Consider the following 21,281-nt stretch of genomic DNA (forward strand, 5'->3'; position numbering starts at 1 on the left):
ACATTTGAATTTAAATTTTTATGAAATTGCGTAACAACAACGATTTATCCACAAACGATTTACGATTTTAAATATTTGTTATTATTAAAAAAGTCATAGATACCTACTTGAAAATTTCACCAGTTATTTAGATTGGCATTTTCTTTACATGATTTAATTTTAAAAATATTTTGCTTATTTTAATGCTATTTATAAGCATTAAAAATATTCGTTTGTGTTAAGATTTTTTTTTTTATAAATATCGATAACTATTTTTTGCCGAGTCAAAATACTTGAAAATTTAATACAAAGTTTCTGATTAGTTATTTATTTATTTTTGTTTATTTTTATTAGTTTTCAGTATGTAAATTAATATAGCTTAACGATAAATGCTGCCACCAGGTATGGAAAAGCACGAAGACATGGCCAAAGAACAGCTACAAAAAGTTATAGGGAAAAATATAAAAAATAGAGGCCTAATATTAGATCAGGGTCTATCATTTTTAGTAGCATCTCCTGATGGTCTTGTGGACAATAATGCTTTAGTTGAAATAAAGTGTTCAGTATCAGCGAAAAGTATGAGTCTATAAGATGGAATCACTTCGAAAAAAATAAAATCTTGTTAAATAAAAGATGGACAGCTGCATCTAAAACGTAATCATCAGTCACGACTACTATTATCAAGTACAAGGGCAATTGTACATTTCAAATAAATTATACTGCTATTTTTATTTGGATGCCTAAAGGTTTGTGGCGTTTTGTGGATACCTATATTGTATTTATACTCATTATGGTTTATAATTTTTTATGTATAATTATATAGGTTTGATGTTTGAAAAAATAAAACGTGACGACAGTTTTTGGGAAAATAAAATGAAAATGAAATTAAAAACATTTTATTTAAAAAACATGTTGCCTCAAATACTTGCTGAAGGAATCAGCTAATTATTATTATAGTATTCTGTTCTTTTTTTAAATAATATTATTGTTATTGTTTGTTATGATTTGTGGTCAAAAATAACACAGCAAAAAATATATAGTTACTATTTTTATTTTATGTAAATTATTTTTATTTATAAATGTTAATATATTTATCATGTTCTATGATGCAGGTACGACGCGACTATATTATGAATGAATATTATAATTACATCATTTTTTCAGACGAATTTTCTTACGGCATTGTTTATTTTGATTATTATCGTAAACGTAGGAATTCAAATTTCGTCGTGAAAAATGCGATAATGGATCACACACACTAATGTTCATTTACTTTTCACACATTGACATAGCCAAAATGTACATGTAATATGAAATGCCTAAACACTAGTCCTTAACATATGGTATGCTTCAGCCCATACATTATAAAATAAAATTATGAGTAAAAATTATCATCAATGATATCTAAAGATATAAAATAAGATTTAAAAAAAATGTTTATTACAAAAGTTATAGTACATATTATTATCAATTTAAATAATACAATAATAAGTTTATAACATTAATTTAATTTCAATTTTTAAAGAGTATTAAAATTTCAAATATTTTCAATACATCTTTGAAATCATTTAATTTTGTTACTATATAACAAAAAATAACAAGTGGATGACATAAATTAAAAATAATAGAAGCGAGGTTATAGTAAAAATTCATATTTTTCACAAAAATAACATTAACGGGTAAATGTCAAAATCAATTATTTGTCATTAGAAGACTCTGTAACATTTTCATCTGTTCTGGATTCAATACAGCTAAACATGCATTAAATACCTCTTGGTTTGCCTAAAATCATATTTTAAATAACAAATTAATTAATTAAAATTAAATATTTACACAAAACTTGTATTAATAAATAACAAATAAACATAATTTATAAATATTATAATATTATTATATCATAAGGCATCACATCATATTCCCATACAATTTTAGTTAGTTATTGTAATTTAATATTTTATGTATGAGAATCATCTAAAAGGTGAGATTAGATTTTTTTTTTAACTGAGAAGAACATATATTTTTATGAAATACTCAAATAGTACCACAGGCATAGAGTTATTTTTCCAAATAATTTCTTTTTAAAATGATACATTTTTGTTGGCATGGCACATTTGGCACTAGATATTTTTGTCACCAGTGTTAAAGAACTTGCATACCCACATCCTTTAGTCACTCATCAACGGTCTCTTTCACCTAATTGTTTGTTAAATGTTTTCCACCTAAATACTTCTTGAGCTCATTAAAAAATGTTGATCACTGTGCAAAAAATCTAGACTATAAGGGGTGAACGACAATTTCCTATCCAAAGAACACAGAGTCCTTGCGTTTTTAAACTTTCAACAGTTTCTCAATCAGGTACAGAACCAGTGACGGATTTACGGGTGAGTGGGGGAATGTCCATGAGGGATCTGGATCCTCCCCCAGATGCTTATATAATATTATACAATTTATAATAATACATATTATAAAATATAATTTTTACATATTATTTTTCAAAACCCTCTCTGCCCCCCCCCCAAAAAAAATGAAGAAAATCCGCCACTGTACAGAACATATGTTCATTTTAATAAATTCCAAAAAAATATCATTGTCAGAGAGAAAATGGCAATTTTAGTGTAGGTTCTATAGGTCACAATAATGTTTTGATTTTATATTGCATATTTTGCATCCGTTCTAATAGTGGAGAGAGAACTTTCTCATCAGGGTGCTTAATTTAAATACTGCCAAAAAATGGTTAAGAGCTTGCTACCCAGACAAAATAAAACCATGAAGTCAATAAAATGTGCTGTTGTAAATCTGAAGTTTTTGTACACTTATAAAAAATTTTCTTAAAACAATAATAGTTTTTCTTGAATCAAAACCAAAGTGTCTTGAAATTGTAAGATTCTTAAATATTTAGTTTATAAAAATAACTTTATTTGAGCTAACTAAAACTTGTGGTACAAGTTTATTTTTATTTATAAATTTTTATAAAAATGTATATATTTTTAAATTGTGTAACCTTACTTTTTAGAAAATCCCTTATAATCTACCTTTGTATGTTCTAAATTAAATAAGTTTATATTTTTAGAACTTAAATAATTAATTAGTAAGCTTATTTAAGTAATTAAAAATTGTTTAATACAATAAAAATAATAATATAAGAATCTACGACTTTTTGGAAAAATAACATTAAGGAATTCAATCAAATTAGTAATAAAAAAAAAATGTATATAAAAGTCTGTTATAATTATATATGTATACATTTTATATTATGTCAAGTTAAAATAAAATACTATAATTACCTGTATTCCATTAACAATCATAATCATTTCTTGGGCAACAATATGTGACTTGTCAATTGCATCTTGCAAAAATGCTTCAATAATTATCTTTATTAAACTAGGAAAATTAGAATTGTTTTGTCCTAATACCAAAGGATGGTGATTTACAATGAGTTTACACAAGTAACCGTATACAAATGGAGCTTCATCAGTATCTTCACAAATTGGTAAGTTGCATAGCCTAAAGAATTATATTGATATTATTTTAAACAAAATTATCGAACTATTGTTTTTATTTTACCAGAGAGGTAATATTTCATCAACATTAACAGCTGAATTGTTATATTCTAATATTTTGGAGATGGCTGATACGGCATTTTCAGTCGCATTTATGTTTTCAGCAGATCGGGCTTCACTGTTGTTGATCACTTGTAAAAGGAATGGTATGATCTCAGCACACACACCCGCAAAACTAGGTCCTCCACACATGGCTAGCACTCCACAGCCATAAATAGCTGCCTGACGAACGTCACTGTTAATATCCATAATATATTCAATCATAGGCCGTAAGAAATATTCTTGATATTTAGCGCAACCAGGTCCACAAAATTCAATAAGGTCATCAAAGACACAAAGACCCCACAGATGATCAGATGCACTTTTATCAGAATCCTATAAACATGATTTTTGAAGTTAAAATATGAAATAAATGAACATAGTAAAATCTTACCAATAGTTTAGCAAATTGATGTACAATAAGATCAAAATACTGAAAGAAGTCTGTTTTAAAAGTGACAAAAAGAGCATGCAGAATCTCAGTCATTTTGCTTAGTTTGTAGACATCATCAGTATCTTCCAAAGCTAGTCTTTCCTCTACAACCTAATAATATACAATTTACATTAAAAACTTACAATAATAAATTAACAGAAAAATCTCATAAATCTATACCTCATTGTAATCTTCATCTTTGCATCTTTCAAAACGTTGAGCTTCCTTTTCAAAGTGAGAATTTAAATTTTTTTCTATAGTATGCAATATATCTTTCATCCATTTGTCTGATAAACATCCTGTTCCCAATAATTCTATGCACTTAAAATTACATTAAAAAAATTAATATAACAATTAAAATATATATTAAACTATAATAATTATTTTAAGTTATTTACTTTTCCTAATGCATCATACATCTCAGCACTAACATCTTGATCAGGTTCAAATTCAATAGCTTGCAAAAGTTCAGGACAAATATAACCCCACATATGTTGCAAATATTCTGGTCCTGTTACAAATAAAATAATTTGTAAATAATAAATTATAAATAACAAATCTTTAAATTTTAAAAACAGGACAATTTACTTAAATATTATACACTATATACCATGGGTCACCAAATGGCAGTCCATAGACAAAAAATAAACAACACATATTACGACAACATTATATGTGGTGATATTGTTGTAAATTATTATATTTGTTATATTTTATTGGATTTTACCGACAAAATTTGATATATTGGTCATTTTTCTCACTAAACAGCTATTTATTTTATTGTATTTATAATGCAATTTTATTTTAAGTTTTTTTAAATATTTGTAATATACTAATATTAATTTTATTCATAATATTTATAACTTTATAAGCAATAGCAAATCATAAATAAAAATAATATTGTTCTCATTACATCCAATTTTAAAATACCTATTGTCCTATTATGTATTAAAAATATGTACTTAGAATTTTGATGACCTGCGAAAAATGTTCAGATCCTTAATGTGGCCCTTCAAAAATATTAATTGATGACCCCTGCTCTACATTGCTTGTATAACCCAGTGTCCTCTTTAACTAAATAATTATAAAATATGTTCTCAAATGTATTCTTTCATCTTATATAAAACCATAATCTATAAATATAAAGGAAGATGTCCAATCACCCACTCATAAAAAAATATTATATTAAAAATAAATATGTAAATACATTTTTGGAAAATACATTTATAATATTAAAAATGATATTTTTTTATTAAATAACTCGAAGAATTATGGTTACAGAAAATTATTAAGCAGATCACATGTCATAAAAGGTTAAGAATCATTGGCTAAATAGATATTATAAATAAACTAATATACTTCTTACTACGCTACTAAATAATTTGTTTTTTTTTTTTTAGTCTATTATATAAATTTAAAATTTGACAATTACAATCCATCAGTTGATTTGATAACATTATTGCTTATTATTCAAAGGAAGAAATTAAAAATATTTATCCTTTTACTTCTTCTAGAAAAGACAATAAATAAGGACCACCCTATTGTTGATATGAGACAAATAGAAAAAAATTAGTGTATAGTAGCTCGGGAATTAATTTCTTAACATACCTCTTATTTCTGCACATTTCAAAAGACTAGGCATAATTTGAGCTGCAGCAATTCGAACATTATCATGGAAATAAAATTTCAATAAAGGCACCATAAGTTTAACAACATCTTCTGCATAGGGTGCAAAACCAGTTTTCAATTCTCGTGCATAGCATACAAGCATTTCACAGGCTGATGCCTTATCTTCTAGGCCTGAAGTCTTAATACCAAAGTTTTGCTGTTCCCATAGGGGTACAAACTGCCATTCGCCATTGTCAGTCATATTACTCATGTCATCATTATCCAAATATGCAACTTCAGGTTTTAATGAAGCCGCAGCCATTACTGGACCAATCACCAAAGGAAGATACTGTTCAAATTGTTGACCTATTAAATTGTTCTTTATTAGTAACTAAAACAAAATTGATTAAATAACACATACCCATCACTTTACACATTCGAGCCCATGATGATGTTATTATGTATGAAGTTTGTGGATCATATTCTGAGAGTTTCTCATCTTTGTTATATATTGCCAGCATTAAATCCATTATAACACTAGCATCCGCCAAAAACTACATAGAATACAATTTTATATATTTCAATAAAATAAATGTTATAATTATTAATTAACTTACTTTCTCTTGTCCAACAGCCAAACCTATCAAGCTGACACATTCTATTGTTTTGCCTCTCAACACTTTTAATTCAGGGGCAACAGCATTATGAATGATTTCTTTTAAGAATGGCATAAGATGGTCATAAAATTTAACAAAATCTCTTTCACATTTGTCAGCTACACATGCGATAGTGGTTACCATTTGCTCTAATACTAGTCGTTTACCACCACCTTTCACAAGATCAGCAATACGGGCTTGCAATATACTTTCAAGCTTTACCATAATCAGATCCATGTAAGATAAAAGTATTCGTTTTGGGCAATCTTCAGTAAAGTTTAAAAGAGCAGCTCCTAAAAATAATTTAAAAAATTCAATATCATTAATTTATTATATTAAAAATAATTACATTTAATAATATAAATAACTAATATATCTAAATTTAAAACACCTAAAATTAATTAAAATTAATACTAATCTGTATGATTAAAAATATTTATAATTGAAACAAGGAATATGAAAATTAAAATAATAAATTAGGTTTATAAATTATAATATTTCATCATACAGTTATTATTATTATATCATTTTTTCCTCCCAATACACAAATATAAATATTTTTGATGAATGAAGTCATAAATCTATGATAACTTAATTCCAAAAATTAAATAAATTAAGAATTTTTCCTTGTGTTAAATTATATTTTTACTTAAGATAAAATAATTTTTTTCTACTACAATTTTTACTAATTTTGTATATTTCATTACCTATTAAGATAACTACAATTAATAATTACATTGAAAATATTAAATAAAATTTTAATTTAAGTAGATTATAATTTATTAACAATATAATTTACCTGCATGTGCTTGTACTCTAGGATTCAAATTATCTTCAAGTAACAGTAATATAACAGGCACAATTTTATCATGAAATACTTTTTGAAATGTGGGAGAAAAATCTGCTGCCATCTGTACTATAGCATTGCACATTGAATATCTTACTCTAGGATGCTAAATAAATAATGATAACATTGTTTTTAATTGTAAGTTGTAACATTAAATTACTTACTGGATCTTGTGAGAAAATTAAAATCCTATCCAAAATTTCTGGGAATATAGCCAACATTTGTTTATGACAACCTTCACCCACAGCTGATATTGCCATCAATGCAGCATGCCTAAAATATTAAAATTATTGAATAAATACAAAGAAATAAAATATATCCAAATTATATTTTTTACCTATTTTTCCAACATGGATTATCTAACATTGATGAGACATTACTTATTATATGTGGCAACATTATTTTACCACCAAGACTACAAGCTAGTCTGTCCAGTGCAGATTCAGCTATAACACTCAAACTTAAAACAAATAATACACAAGTACATTAGATACTTTGAAATATTAAAATGCATGATAAGGAATAAATTGCCAATAAAAGTAGTAATACCTTTCTTGGTCAATTTCATTTGGATCATCTTGAGTACCCCAATCATCATCATCTTCCACATTAGTCATAAGTTCCAATACTTGTCCAATTAACTGTATGATATACTTAGATGATTCTTTATGCATTATTGCTGGAGCTGTTTCAGCTAATGTAACAATTACTTCAAGGCACATCTGACGGTATGATTCACTTGCCTCTTTGTTTCCAAGATACTAAAATTATAAATAATATAACTCTGAACAATATTTACGTAAAATAATTAAATTACCTTCAAACACATTTCTACAATATTTGATAAATGAGATTTTAAAAAAATTGGTGCATTTTCAGCTAAATTAATCAATAGTTTAATCAAAGAATCATCTTCTTCAGCTATTAAACTTTCATTTGTTATCTATAAAAAAAAAAATACAGTAGTTTTTTATTTTATTCAATTTTTTTGTAAAGCCTTACTCTCATCATGTTTGGAAATAAATCAGTTAATTGTTTTTGAATTTCTGTAACTTTGGCATGGTGTAATATGAAAGCACAAATAGCTTTCACAGCTTGTACTTGTACCTATAAAAAAAAATAAAAAATGAATAAGTGAAATGCATTAACAACTAATAGCTGTTAAGACTTACATTTGAATCAGGTACAATTAATAATTGTTGAAACATTAGTTTCATCACAAACAAATAATTGAATTGTTGATTACCAAAAACACCAGGTACATTTCTAATATATGAAAAAAATGAGTAAAAGACAAATTTGTAATTAAAGTATCAAAAATGCTTTACTAACGTGAACATTCTAAGCGCAGAATCTTTCATATCATTTGAAGGAAAATTAGCACATTGAAACAGGAAAATCAAAAATTCTGGCCAGCTGTTATTACCATCATCATCCAGTTGATTTCTAGCTACCTCGGAAACAACGTCACACATGCGTCTACGTATTATGTCATTTTTTTCATTAGTTACACTTAATAACAAATTGCTTTTAAACTGTTTCTGATTTTCAGGTGACAACTAAAATTAGAAGTTAGTTAAAAAAACAAATAAATTTATACATTTAAGTAAAAAAAGAACTAACATGAGAATAAAAATCCATGAATTCATTGGCCATAAGTCCACGCAACATTACAGCTGCCATTTGTTTTTCATCTATACCACCGGCTTGATTTTGTATAGCACTGAATAAATATGATACTTTTTTTTCTAAAGGTAACGCTTGATACGTTTCCTAAAAAGAAAAAGAAAATTTATAGTATAAATTTATGTATAAAATAAAAAAACAATTACAGTTTTAAATTTACCATCATATATAACCTAATAGGTCTTAATAGTTATCTTAGAAAAATATTCTGTATTAAAATATATAGTTCATAAAGGATAAAAAAAAAATAGAATAATTTAAATAAACCGAAACCAAGTTTATTGGATTCATTTAATTCAGAGGAAATATTTTAAATTTTAATGAAAATCATTTAACTAATAAAAAAAAAATGTTAAAACAAATACAACCCACTGTACCCCATACACTAACCAAAACATCATACTGATATCCTTAAATAGTACATCTTTGTAAAACTATTTGATATGAATAGGATGTTAAAGAAATAAAGAATTTAACTTTTAAAAAAGAACATCTAAATAATATACAATTAACGTTCACAACAAACATTTTTAAGTGATCTCAAAATTAACAACTATTAAATGTTTCTTAAAATTAGAAATTGTACTTGGGATGTTGTACGTAGATATTATGTGGATGTTAATAATTTTATCGTTGGTTATACTTATAATTTCATTTGATAATGTATAACAAACATTTTTTTTTAATACGTTCTAAAGAGGTTTCAATAGGTAAATATTAAATTATTATAATTATTATCTTAATTTGAAATAGTTTAACATCACATAGGTATATGTCACGATTAAAGATATTAAAGATACATCTTATCTTTAATCGTGGTACATGTATATATTAATAAACTATTACGTAGTTGGTTGCGACAACAGTGATATAATATATAATATTTATAGGTATTGCCAGGAAAAACCACCGCGGCAACCGGCATAGAGTCGCGGCTGCGATATGGTAATCGAGACTCGCGCGTTATACACATTCTCAGTTCGACTGTTCGATATCGATATATTTATATAATATTCACAGTTTCACACCCGCCACGTCTATGTTATCATTAAATACTAAATGATATCGTCTATTGTCTAGTCAGTATTTGTTTCGTACTCGTGTGCAACCGACCGTGTTGCTACATCGTACGAACTTTCATAATTTTGCCTTTTTGAGAGTTTAAGTATATCGCAGTAGTTTGCATTTTCGCGACTGTAAGACGCAATAGTTAGCCTTACACCTTAACTCATTTTGTACTATGCGCGTGCGGCATACACCTCAACACTGTTTCTTATTCTCGTGTGCGTGCAACCGTGCCACTACAAAGACTGAAGAGTACTGTGCATTATCCGACTGCAGTTTGCATTTTCGACACTAAAATTGAAGTACATGTGTATATGTGTTATCACGTCATTTCGCACAGTAATGGATCAAATTAAACAGTCAAACAAAGGTAATACACCATAGTATAATACTATATAATATAGGTACCTACTCTAAATGCTCTTACTTTATTTAGTGTTAGATATTAAGGTTAGGCGAGATATATATATATATATACTTCTATCAGTAATAATTTATATTCGGTACTTATCTAACATTATTATTATAATTTATTGGATGAATTTATTAGTATATAATAGGGTCCTAGGATGAAGAGAATACCCATTCTGTTATTCCTATCAGCTGGTTAAAAAAATTAAAAGAAGGGTGTTTGAACTGTAAAAACTATAAAAATCTATATTATTAATACCTATATAATTTTTTTATTTAAATACATTATTTTTAGTTAAACATCAATGACCATTATCAGTGGCAAATATAACAATTCGTTTTTCTGCCATCATACCATTGTTGTACAACAAAAATCTTGTTAAATTTGTGTCACAAAGAGTACACCACTCGGAATCAACTTCGAAAACTAAGTCAGCCTAACTAATTGGACTATCAGGATAATTTTTTGACTTTTGTCAACGTAATCTTTGTATTACAATTTCTTCCGGCAGTATTCGTGCTCGAACTTCTCGTGATAAATTTGCAACTTCTCTGGCAAATACTTCAGCTGGTTTTATTTCATTCGTTCTAATAGTTTTTAGCATAATATCTAAACGTTTTGTGACATCTACATTATTCTGATTACTTTTACATAATATCATTAAATATTGTTTTGATATACGTGGGTTACTGTAATCTAACGTAGCTTGACAAATAGCTGGACATTTTAAGCTATTTGACTTCACACATCGCCATGATATTTTTTCTTTTCCTTTTTATTTTATAACGTACATATAGCCATTTAAACATGTCTTTAATCCCCCTTTATTTGAATTAATTAATTCCATAATGGAAAATAAATTAAACAAATTATTAACTATAAATATGGCTTAACAAGTATTATAACATTTATAACACACTAAATACTATAAAAGTCACACTGACACACTGCACAAAATAATTCTACAATAGTCACCAGTGAACTGCAATAATTACAATCAAAACTTCGATTCTACACCAATGACAGCATATAATTGTAGATAAAATATGTATATAGCTTAAATACATATCAAAATATGTACGTACATTAATGAATATTCCTAGCAAGGGCACACCTAAGGGGGTGGCTAATGGGCTAGCCCCAAACATTTTGATAATTTTATTAGGTTTATTGACTTAAAATTATTATATAAAAATATTATCAACTAACGAAATTGAAATATTAGGTGTAACATAATATTATATATTTATACCTGTCATAAACCTCCCCAAAAAAATTTCCTGGGTGCGCCCCTGACTCCTAGAACCCATAAAATAATTATTATAAATCCTGGAAATTATATTCATTTAGATTTTAAAAAAATGTTATCTATTTTATTAAAGTTTTATGCTAAATGTTTGAAAAATTTCAATGAAACATGTTTAAGTTTTAATATTGATGGGTTACCATTAGCACACAGTTCTAAACAACAATTTTATTTTATTATATTTACACTTCATAAATTGTATTGTGCCATAAAAATTTTAGTAACACCAGTTCTATGTTTAGCTAAAAATGAAGTAGCATATAATTTATTAATTGATTTTGTGACGGAGTTTATTACTCATTATGGGGCGCATTTTATTACTTACAATATTCAGTTTGATTCATTTGCCATTTTATGTTAAGACACGGATGTCTAGATAATTTTAGCGCTTTTAAATATGAAAATTAATTGGGAATTATAAAAAAAAGTATTATTTTACACTCACGTTTTCCTTTACAAGAAGCTGCTAATAGAATTCAAGAAAAAATTAATATTTTGTATAATGACAATTATAAAAACTCAAATGTTGATGAAACTCATATATTAAGTAATGTATGTGATGATGTAGATACCATAATTTCAAATACAAATCATAAATTTACTCTTTTTCAAACTATAAAACTTGGTAGTATAAACTATATTATTTTTACTCGAGTTTCTAAAAATAATTATATAATGTTAATTACTAATGAAATTGCAATTGTTAAAAATATTTTTTTAAATGTATTGACTTTAAAATTTTTTAATTTTTTCGATGTTCCATTAGAATCACATATGATTGGTTCTGTTATTGTCGATATTAAGTTCCATTCATCTGGTTTGATATGTATCAATGTTGATGATATCAAATATAAATGTTTTTTTGTACCTATGACTAGTGGAAAATCTGTTGTAATGATTCTATAAGTCATAATAAAATAATATAAATTTAAATTTCATTTACCTGTATTTTAATAAATAATTTTTGATTTCTAATTTGTTAAATGTCTATATGTCTTGTTATGCTGAATATTTAAAGAATACAATATGTTTCTATCACATTATTATTATTATCATTATATTTTTATCATTAAAATAATTTGGTATATTTTTAAAAATAACTATTATATTTTTATATTGTATAATATTAATGTTAACTTTATTGCATTACTTATATTTTATGAAATTAATAGGTTTTTTTTTTTATGATATATACAAGGTTGTATAATATACATAATTAAGTCATAATTGTTATAATTTCTTTTTTATATATCTTTTTTTACTATACATATGTATTGAATAATTTTATTATATATTATATTATAAAATGTTCTTTACCATTGTTTAATCAAAATATTATTTTTTATTTTAATAAAAATTAAGTAGTTACTGATGAACCATGATTCTATTAATTTTTGTATTATATTTATTTGTAATTGTACAATATTATATATATATAATACATTATGCTTTAAAAACGTTGCGATATATACTAAATAGTTCTCAAACATTAATAACATCCTTGCTATGTTTTTGAATAACATTCACAGATGTATATTTAACCGGCTAAAATTGTTACCAAATAATGTTAAATAATTTGTTAAGACTGAACATAATATAGATATTTAAAAAAACATATTATAGAAATAATATTACACATCTCATACACATTACAAAAGGCAGTTGTATATACGTTAATACATAACTTATTATAAATTAATTTTTTGACGCTCAACCGTCATTAGCAATCTCACAAACATCTTTAAAAATTTAATATGCATTAGCTAATATCATCGCACATCCTCAATACATATTCATAGGATGTCTATAGTACTGTATTTTGTACAGTGAGAAGTATACTCTTATTCATAGAAAGCAAAGTACCGTGCAGAAAATTAAAACTCAATGTTTCTTCCCACTGCAGCACTAAACAGCTAGTTTCACCCTCTTACCACCAGTTGCTTTCGAATAGGGACAAGTAATTTCTGTCATTTGTATGTGCAAAGTGATACTATTCTCTCAGTGAACAGAGTATAGAACTGAAATACCTCTATCTTACAATATCATGTAGAGTTGAATATAGCTCAACTTATAGGTAACTTGTAACCAATTATTTATTTTATGTTTGTAAAAAAAGACAACATGAAACAGTTTAATGAAAACCTGGCTTAAATTAAACCTTCTAATGGTCTAATCTAGAAACTTCAAACTTAAGTAAAACAATATTATAATAATAATAATTACTGAATAAAAATTGAAATAAAAAATATTAAATCATAACAACGAACAAATTTGCAATACCTGTTAACAAAAGTTACATTTAAGAAATCCATGAGAAGATTAAAGTAGATGTATATAATTTCAGTTGTTAGCACAAATTAAAATCAACAAGTAGTTGACGAGTATTCATAATATTAATACTTAGACTTAAACAGACAACCTATGAAAACATTACAAAGTTCAAGAGAAATAACAGTTTTCGAACGCACACATTATACCTATTCAATGAATAAATGCAATGATAGACAGATAATACACTAAGCATTGGAGACAAATAAGGGACTCTAACAACTATTACCACCCTTGAGGTAATGAGGAACAAACGGCCACCCATTCCGTAATCGACTTACAGTAAAAAATATTAATTTACCTCGGCGGTCTGTCGCACATTGTTGTCAGCACTCAGCAAACTAGTGAGTATTTGATGGAAATCACCCATATTGTCGCCTCCGGCCATGATTGAGTTCGCGATGAAGGTCTCGGTTCCTGTGATAGTTATTGCGCTGCAAACCTTGTTATCGATGATTAAACTCCTGTTAGCGTTTATTGTTGCCGGCAAGCGGATGACCAAGTGTTTTTTTACTCGTAATGCGTACTCCGTTTTGTGGGGCCGGCGGTGTGCTTATGAACTCTGAATTCAAATTAATATTTTATTCTTTGGTATTTGCTCCTACACGACGCTGCAAATCAGTAAAGTTGGCTGTTGAGGCGTAGAGCACAAAAATGTGAGGTCACGGTCCACGGTTCACGATAATGATGGTTTGCAGGTTATGATACGTTCGTACCTTACCTAATACCTACAAAATACCTAACCTAACCGCGGCTTGGCGAGCATATCGTAACGGCGCAGGGATGTTCAATGTGCGTGACAGTGTGACTACTGGCTTGCCATGATGTTCGGTGACCAAGGTACACACTGGGGCCGTACGGTAATCCTAATAACCGCCTGAACCATGATGTAGAGATATTAAGGTGATACCACATCCTTATCTCACAATGTAAAAAAATGGATGCCAAAATGTACAGCAAACCAGGAATTCGGAAATCTCTCAACAGAGTACGCCACTATTCGCCTGGAGATCTATTTTATTTTAAGTTGTTATACAAAAATATATTATTAAATATTTTAAAAATGTATTTAAATGTAAATATAATGTTTATAATAAGAATATAAAATAGGTAAAAATGTAAAATCTATATTATTTTATAGATATAAACCAAGCTAATGTTATTATATCAATCATATTATGTTAAATAGGTATAAATGCTGTTATTGAATATTAGTTTAAATAAATAAATAAATACAATTTTCTAATATTAGTTTATTTATTTGTAAATACCAGTCATAAAATTAGTTACAAAGCAATTGAATGACTAGATCATGATTCATGTCATGGTGTAGATAAGATAACTTCCCTCAACTTTGATGATTTTAAACAACATTAAAGTTTGAAAGCTTGTTTATATATTCATTAATTGTGAAAAAAAAATAATTTAACAATGCCGAAAAAATGTTATGTGCCTGGGTGTAAAACAGGTTATGCTAGTGAGTCAAAAAAATTAAAATTGAGTAATGAAAAAACCCTAACATTATTTAGTTCTCCAAAGGTATTTAAATTTTTCTATTGAATAAAATGTTAAGTTAGGTAGGTATTATATTTTAGAGACTTTTCAAGGTATTATATTATATATACCGAGCTAGAAATGCATGACAATTAGAAAATATATAAATACTTATTAATTCTTCGATTGCAAAATTAATAGAAAGTTCCTCCATACTATTATAAGGTTTTATATTATTGTAATAGGTACCTCGTATCAAGGCCGTAACTGGGTGGAGGGTCCAGGGGTCCGACCCCACGAAAATTTTTAAAAGTAGAAATATTTTAGTGATAAATATAGTTTATTAACTATACATTTTAAACGTTTATTTATAAAAAAAATTTTGGACCCCTCGAAATTTTTTTTCAGTTACGGCCTTGCCTTGTATAATTATTATCCAAAGTTGATACTAAAGCACAAAATGATTTATTTCAGTTTCTATCAACAGCAATAACTGGCTGCTGTAGAACAGAATATCCACATTTTTATAAGACGATTAAAATTTTAAAAGTGATTGATATTTTTAAAAACGCAATTCCAATGTTTTTCCGTTGCATATCGAATACCCGTAATTTTGGTTGACAATTAACTTTTTTTTAGAAATCAATAACAGCTGATGATCATCATGCATGATTATGTACCATTTCTTATACAGAAATCTACACGTTAATTTTAATTTACAATAATAAATATTTAATATATTCTCTGTAATATTACCTGTATATTATATTGGACTGATCGTTTTTGGAAAAATCTGAGTTGGGCCCAGCATTTTCATCTATTTCATCAATTACATAGGTTTTCTTTTTGTAAATAGTTTGGAGTTATATCTTTGTAGCCAAAAACGCAACTTTTAAAGTTAATCTAAATAATAAAATATATAAAACATAAAATTATTTAATAAAGATAAATTAAATTTCTATTATGCAAAATTATATCACTTACCATCTAATTTTTGTTTCCGATTCTAACCATATCGAACTGATTTAATAGGTCCAATACTGTATCTTTTGTAGATAAATCAACAGTGGCGGTTCTGGTATTAAATTTTGGAGGAGGCAACATGTTATAATACGGACTAACTCTTAGGGGACTCCACCCCCCACACATCCCTTACAAATATATAGATACATATATATATATATATAAGGATTAACTTTTCTTAATTACAAAATACATTAATAATAATGATATTAATATGTAAAAAAAACATTTTTGAACCAACTAGTTTCTTTTTATTTTTTCTAGAATATAGATAATAGATACAAAATATTTAGTGATAAGGAACATATTATCATTTGATAAATATTAATTATTAACTGATAATAGCAATTAGGAATGATCACGAATTAAAATTTAATATTTTTCTAATATTAACTTCAACGGTGATGGATGTCGAGTGACGAGCGCTAGAGATGCAGCGGAGATTAATAGTATCATTGCCTCCGTTCAGGTGCTGCGCATGCGCATACGTAGCTTAAATTATTTTATGTTTGTTTTGTGTGTATTTATGTGTATTTACCACCCTCCGCCCATCTATGTACTGTAACGTAAGCATTTCTCCGTTTCTCATTGGTCCGCCGCCGCCACAGTCGCTAAAGCCGCCGCCACCGATGACTCCACCACCACTCCACCTCTAATCTATTCGGAGATATGCTTCGTCGCAGACCTGCGTATCACGAGTTGCTGAGCAGTTGCCCGTTCGCGTGCGCTGTGCGGCGGGCAACAACGAAAAACAGTAAAACAAACGAACATTTTGCGTTGTTATTAATTTAGTTAATCATTTTTTTTTCTAAATTTTCGGAATTCAAATTTTTTTTTAAATTAATCTCAATCTAGATTGAGTCTAATAAATGATGTTATCATCAATTTAAAATTAATTAGGAACAATAAGTCTGCATTTTCTTCCCTCAATTTTCAAGGGAGGCACTGCTTTACATGTAATAAAATATCAGTTTCATAACTATTAATCCTTGTTTCATAACCTCGACAAGCTGAAGTTTATATTGAGCCATGATAATCTAAGAGTAAATTTTAAAGTGTCTGAAAATAAACTAATAAAATACTAAAAGAAATTAAAAATATATACTTAGAATCCATATCATAAAAATTTCTTTGGATTGGTGTAAATTGCATAAGTTTAAGACATTTACGCAGGAGTATATTTAATACTTGAAAGGCGTTCATCGAGTTCTACTTAATATTTTAATTGTACTGTTATTGTTACATATGTTGACCATCCAAACGTTGGGTAGTCATAAATTCCATGTACCCATTACAGGAAAGAAAATAAAACTGGCAGAGTTTACATTATACCTTTTTATCTAACCGGCGGTATTCTGACATAGTTTACATTTGCCTGTTCGCTGATAGATCGGGTCGGTGACCTGATTGCGCTCATTGGACATTGGTACTCGACATTATGAGTACGGACGACAGCGATTACAATAGGAACCCGGTTGTAGTGATACCCAAAAGCGTAAATCTTCTATTTTTTTCAATAGACCAAAAGTAAAAATTTGTTTTGGGCTTTTGTTCCCTAGTAGTTGGATAAAAGCACAAAAATAAATTGTATTATTTGATACAATATTGTACCCGTTATAGTATGAGTTCAGTATAAATTGTTGCTTATTATATTTATAATATTTATATCTCAATTATATAGTATTTCTTTATATCAAAAACTTTTTATAAAGTAGTTAGTATTATAATCATCGTAACAAATTACGGTGACGGTTGGTAATCATTTAAAATAATTATATAGACAAACAGACCTATACAGTATATTATACTGCAGTATAAACTTATATTTATATCAAATAGTATTTTATAGCTCTAAAGTCAACTTCAATTTAAAAGCATGTGTAGCAATTTGTACACAGAAAAAATATTTTCCAGATTGGACTAATTAGTGCTTAAAAACTGGGGGCTTCAAATTTCAAGTTTAATTTTAAGATATTCATTATAATAATACTAATTACTACTTATATTTAATTTAAATTTAAATTGTTTGACTCCTCCCGATAGGATAAAATTTAACTCTGAGAGACAGCACGGAAATGTTTTGATTTGGGTGGTCAGTGCTATGACTGATGTGTATAAAAAATTTTAAACGTGGAAGTGCAAGTGCAAAGCAGTTGAGCGACTATGCACATAAAAATACCACGGAAACAGTACATGTGAAAAAAAAAATAAAATTATATTTTCTAATAACATAAACATTATAGTATAAATATATAGTATTCATTATATTTTGGCAATACTTAACTGTTAAATATTTTATTATCTATATTGCCCAATATACGAAGGCCTTTATATGTATATTGTAGAAAACCCCCAAATTGTATACATTGACCGTAACACATATATTTAGTTATGAATATAATACATAAAGAAATTTGTTTATTAAACAATACTCATTATTTAAAAATGTATATACTTTTTTAAAAATATTTTTGTTTACATAATTTACAGACTTATCTTTAAATATATATATATATATATTTATCATTACAATTTTTAAGTGCTTTACTTTTCTAAATGACATTTTTAATTTTGTATTTCTATGCAAAATGAAAAAAGTTTATGTTAATAGTATGTAAAATAATATTTTCTTCTTAAAAAAATTATTTTAAACATATAATGCCTGCTAAATAAAAAATAAATTGCTATACATTACCTGAAATGTTAAAAAAAATGTATTTACATTTTAGTTTTAAACATTTCATTAAAAAAGCAAATAAAAATAATTTATAATTAATATCACTATTCGTATTCTTTCAGTTTAATAATTTGTTTAAATTGTAATTTGTAATTGTTTTATCACATATTATCTTAAGCTATATAAATATTATTTAACCTTTCCGTACAGCATTACAGCCCGTTACGTGTTATTAAGATATCTACACAAGTGACCGGGTATCTGTAATTAGACACAGCGTGAATGTGGATTACACACTACCATAGATCAGGTCTAGTTCTATGACACTAATAAACTATAATTATTATTTAATAATCGCTTATCGCACGCGTCTTCATCTTCAGAAACGTGGAAATTATTCACGCGAAATAAAACACGTTTAAATTTGGTGATTATTAATGTGTGGTGTGCGTAAGACATTTAATTAATAAATTATTAAAATTAACTCACAACATAAATTTACAATACATTTCTTGTTAAGCGACCCCTCGGACTTTGGAAACTTAAATTAAAGGGGACCCGGAATCTTACCGTAAATAAAAAGGGGGACTCCGCCCCCTCTGTCTCTCTGCACTTTAACCACTGACAATAATAATATTAATTTATTTTTAAAATATACGGACAGTAAGTAAGAAACGAATGTTTCTTGTATTTATAACTTAAAATTTAGATTTTTTTAAATATAAATCTTCTAGGGTGGGGTAGGGGGAAAAAACCTTCGAAGGACACGAGTTGGATGCTGCCATAGAAGATGAATTTGTTGCTTTTTTAGTTACCAATAGAAAATAAATAAATATGAAACACAGTTTTTAATTCTTTAAGCGTATTAAGTTTTTACTTTTTTATTCTAGAATATAATGGCATACAAATAGGTGATGAATAAAAATTTATTATTTCTTACATATGAATAATTTTATTTTTTGTTTTTTTCATAATAATTTTTATTGTTTGAATTTAAGAATACTATAAACAAATAAATTTTAAATAATTTTATAATTTTACAAATGATTGTTTCCAAATGCCTAGGCTTTTAGAGGAAATAACAGTTCTTATTTTTAAGACAAGCTTGTACAATTTTAAGATAGTTACATTAATACATCCTTATTAAACCATAATTTAATAACATTTAAAAAAGTATAATAATAATATTATTAATAATAATTGGTAAGATAACAATGTTCAAGTTCAGTACAATATTGATAGATATAGGTTTTTACAAATAAGGTTTATTCTTATGCTTAAAATTCTTTTTTAATGATAATAATTTTATTATAAAATTGTTTAATAGAAACATCATTATTTTTTAATAAGTTTCATTGTATGCAATATTTAAATTTGATTAAATAATTAATAATTTTTGATTACACTGAAATATAAAACCATTGATTTGATACAAACATTTTAGAAGTTTATATGGACATATTTTAAAAATAATACAAATTAATTTAATCATGATTATGAAATGAATGTTAGTCTTGATTTCTTTAATTTTAACTTTTATACATTAAGAATATAATATATGCTTAAATAAATTTAACAATAATTTTTGATTCTAAGTAATGACTTAGTTAGAAATAAAATCAATTTTTAATTATTTATTTTTTTTTTATATATATCTTTATTTCGATTTATAAATTTGATTTAACTATTTGTTTGATAACAGATTAGTTGAAATGATTTATTAATTAGAAGCCATTTTGTTAAATATAATTACAAACTATTTTAAGTAGTTGACACTTAAACGGAATTGTTATCATTATTGTAAAACTCTCTTGTTTATAAAAATAATAAGACAATTTATATATATTATTAAATAAATAATACTATAATTGTCTATAATTCTTTAAACTGCAGTATTTTAAAATAAATATTATCTAGATAAGAGTATATGAATACATAAAAAAATCTTAAAGAGAATACTACATTTTAAACCATGTAATTAGAATTTATAAAATTCAAATCATAACTTACTAATTACCAATTAATCAATTTATTATACAATCTTTACATTAGTTTTATATATCCTTACCGTTGGTAAGATTTTCAAAATAGGTTGCAGTCAACATGAATTTATATCCAAATCTTTGTTTTGTTTTCCAAATTTTCAGTGTTCAAGAGTTTTCAGTTTC

At 26.6% G+C, this 21,281-nt stretch overlaps 1 protein-coding gene across 1 annotated transcript; it reads right to left on the reverse strand.

Moving 5' to 3' along the window:
* Positions 1 to 1,671: 1,671 nt before the first annotated feature.
* Positions 1,672 to 14,307, reverse strand: LOC113557073 (importin-5-like). The gene is made up of 19 exons (XM_026962368.1): positions 14,221 to 14,307; positions 8,746 to 8,895; positions 8,455 to 8,681; positions 8,295 to 8,388; positions 8,125 to 8,229; positions 7,940 to 8,065; positions 7,672 to 7,883; positions 7,460 to 7,582; positions 7,287 to 7,395; positions 7,075 to 7,228; positions 6,237 to 6,568; positions 6,041 to 6,173; positions 5,620 to 5,985; positions 4,410 to 4,522; positions 4,192 to 4,332; positions 3,973 to 4,122; positions 3,544 to 3,914; positions 3,264 to 3,483; positions 1,672 to 1,761 (listed from the first exon to the last, which is right to left on the reverse strand). The coding sequence occupies exons 1-19, from the start codon at positions 14,305 to 14,307 to the stop codon at positions 1,672 to 1,674; spliced, it is 3,303 nt and encodes a 1,100-aa protein (XP_026818169.1).
* Positions 14,308 to 21,281: the final 6,974 nt, after the last annotated feature.

The sequence above is a fragment of the Rhopalosiphum maidis genome, chromosome 3 (assembly GCF_003676215.2).
Source record: "Rhopalosiphum maidis isolate BTI-1 chromosome 3, ASM367621v3, whole genome shotgun sequence".
Taxonomy (NCBI): Eukaryota; Metazoa; Arthropoda; class Insecta; order Hemiptera; family Aphididae; genus Rhopalosiphum; species Rhopalosiphum maidis.

Excerpts from the sequence above, each read along its gene's own strand:
- LOC113557073 (XM_026962368.1), bottom strand. The coding sequence starts at position 14,307 with ATGGCCGGAGGCGACAATATGGGTGATTTCCATCAAATACTCACTAGT. Across the intron at positions 3,915-3,972 it reads ATCAATTTGCTAAACTATTG|GATTCTGATAAAAGTGCATC; the intron begins GTAAGATTTTAC and ends TCATGTTTATAG. Across the intron at positions 3,484-3,543 it reads GATGAAATATTACCTCTCTG|GCTATGCAACTTACCAATTT; the intron begins GTAAAATAAAAA and ends ATAATTCTTTAG.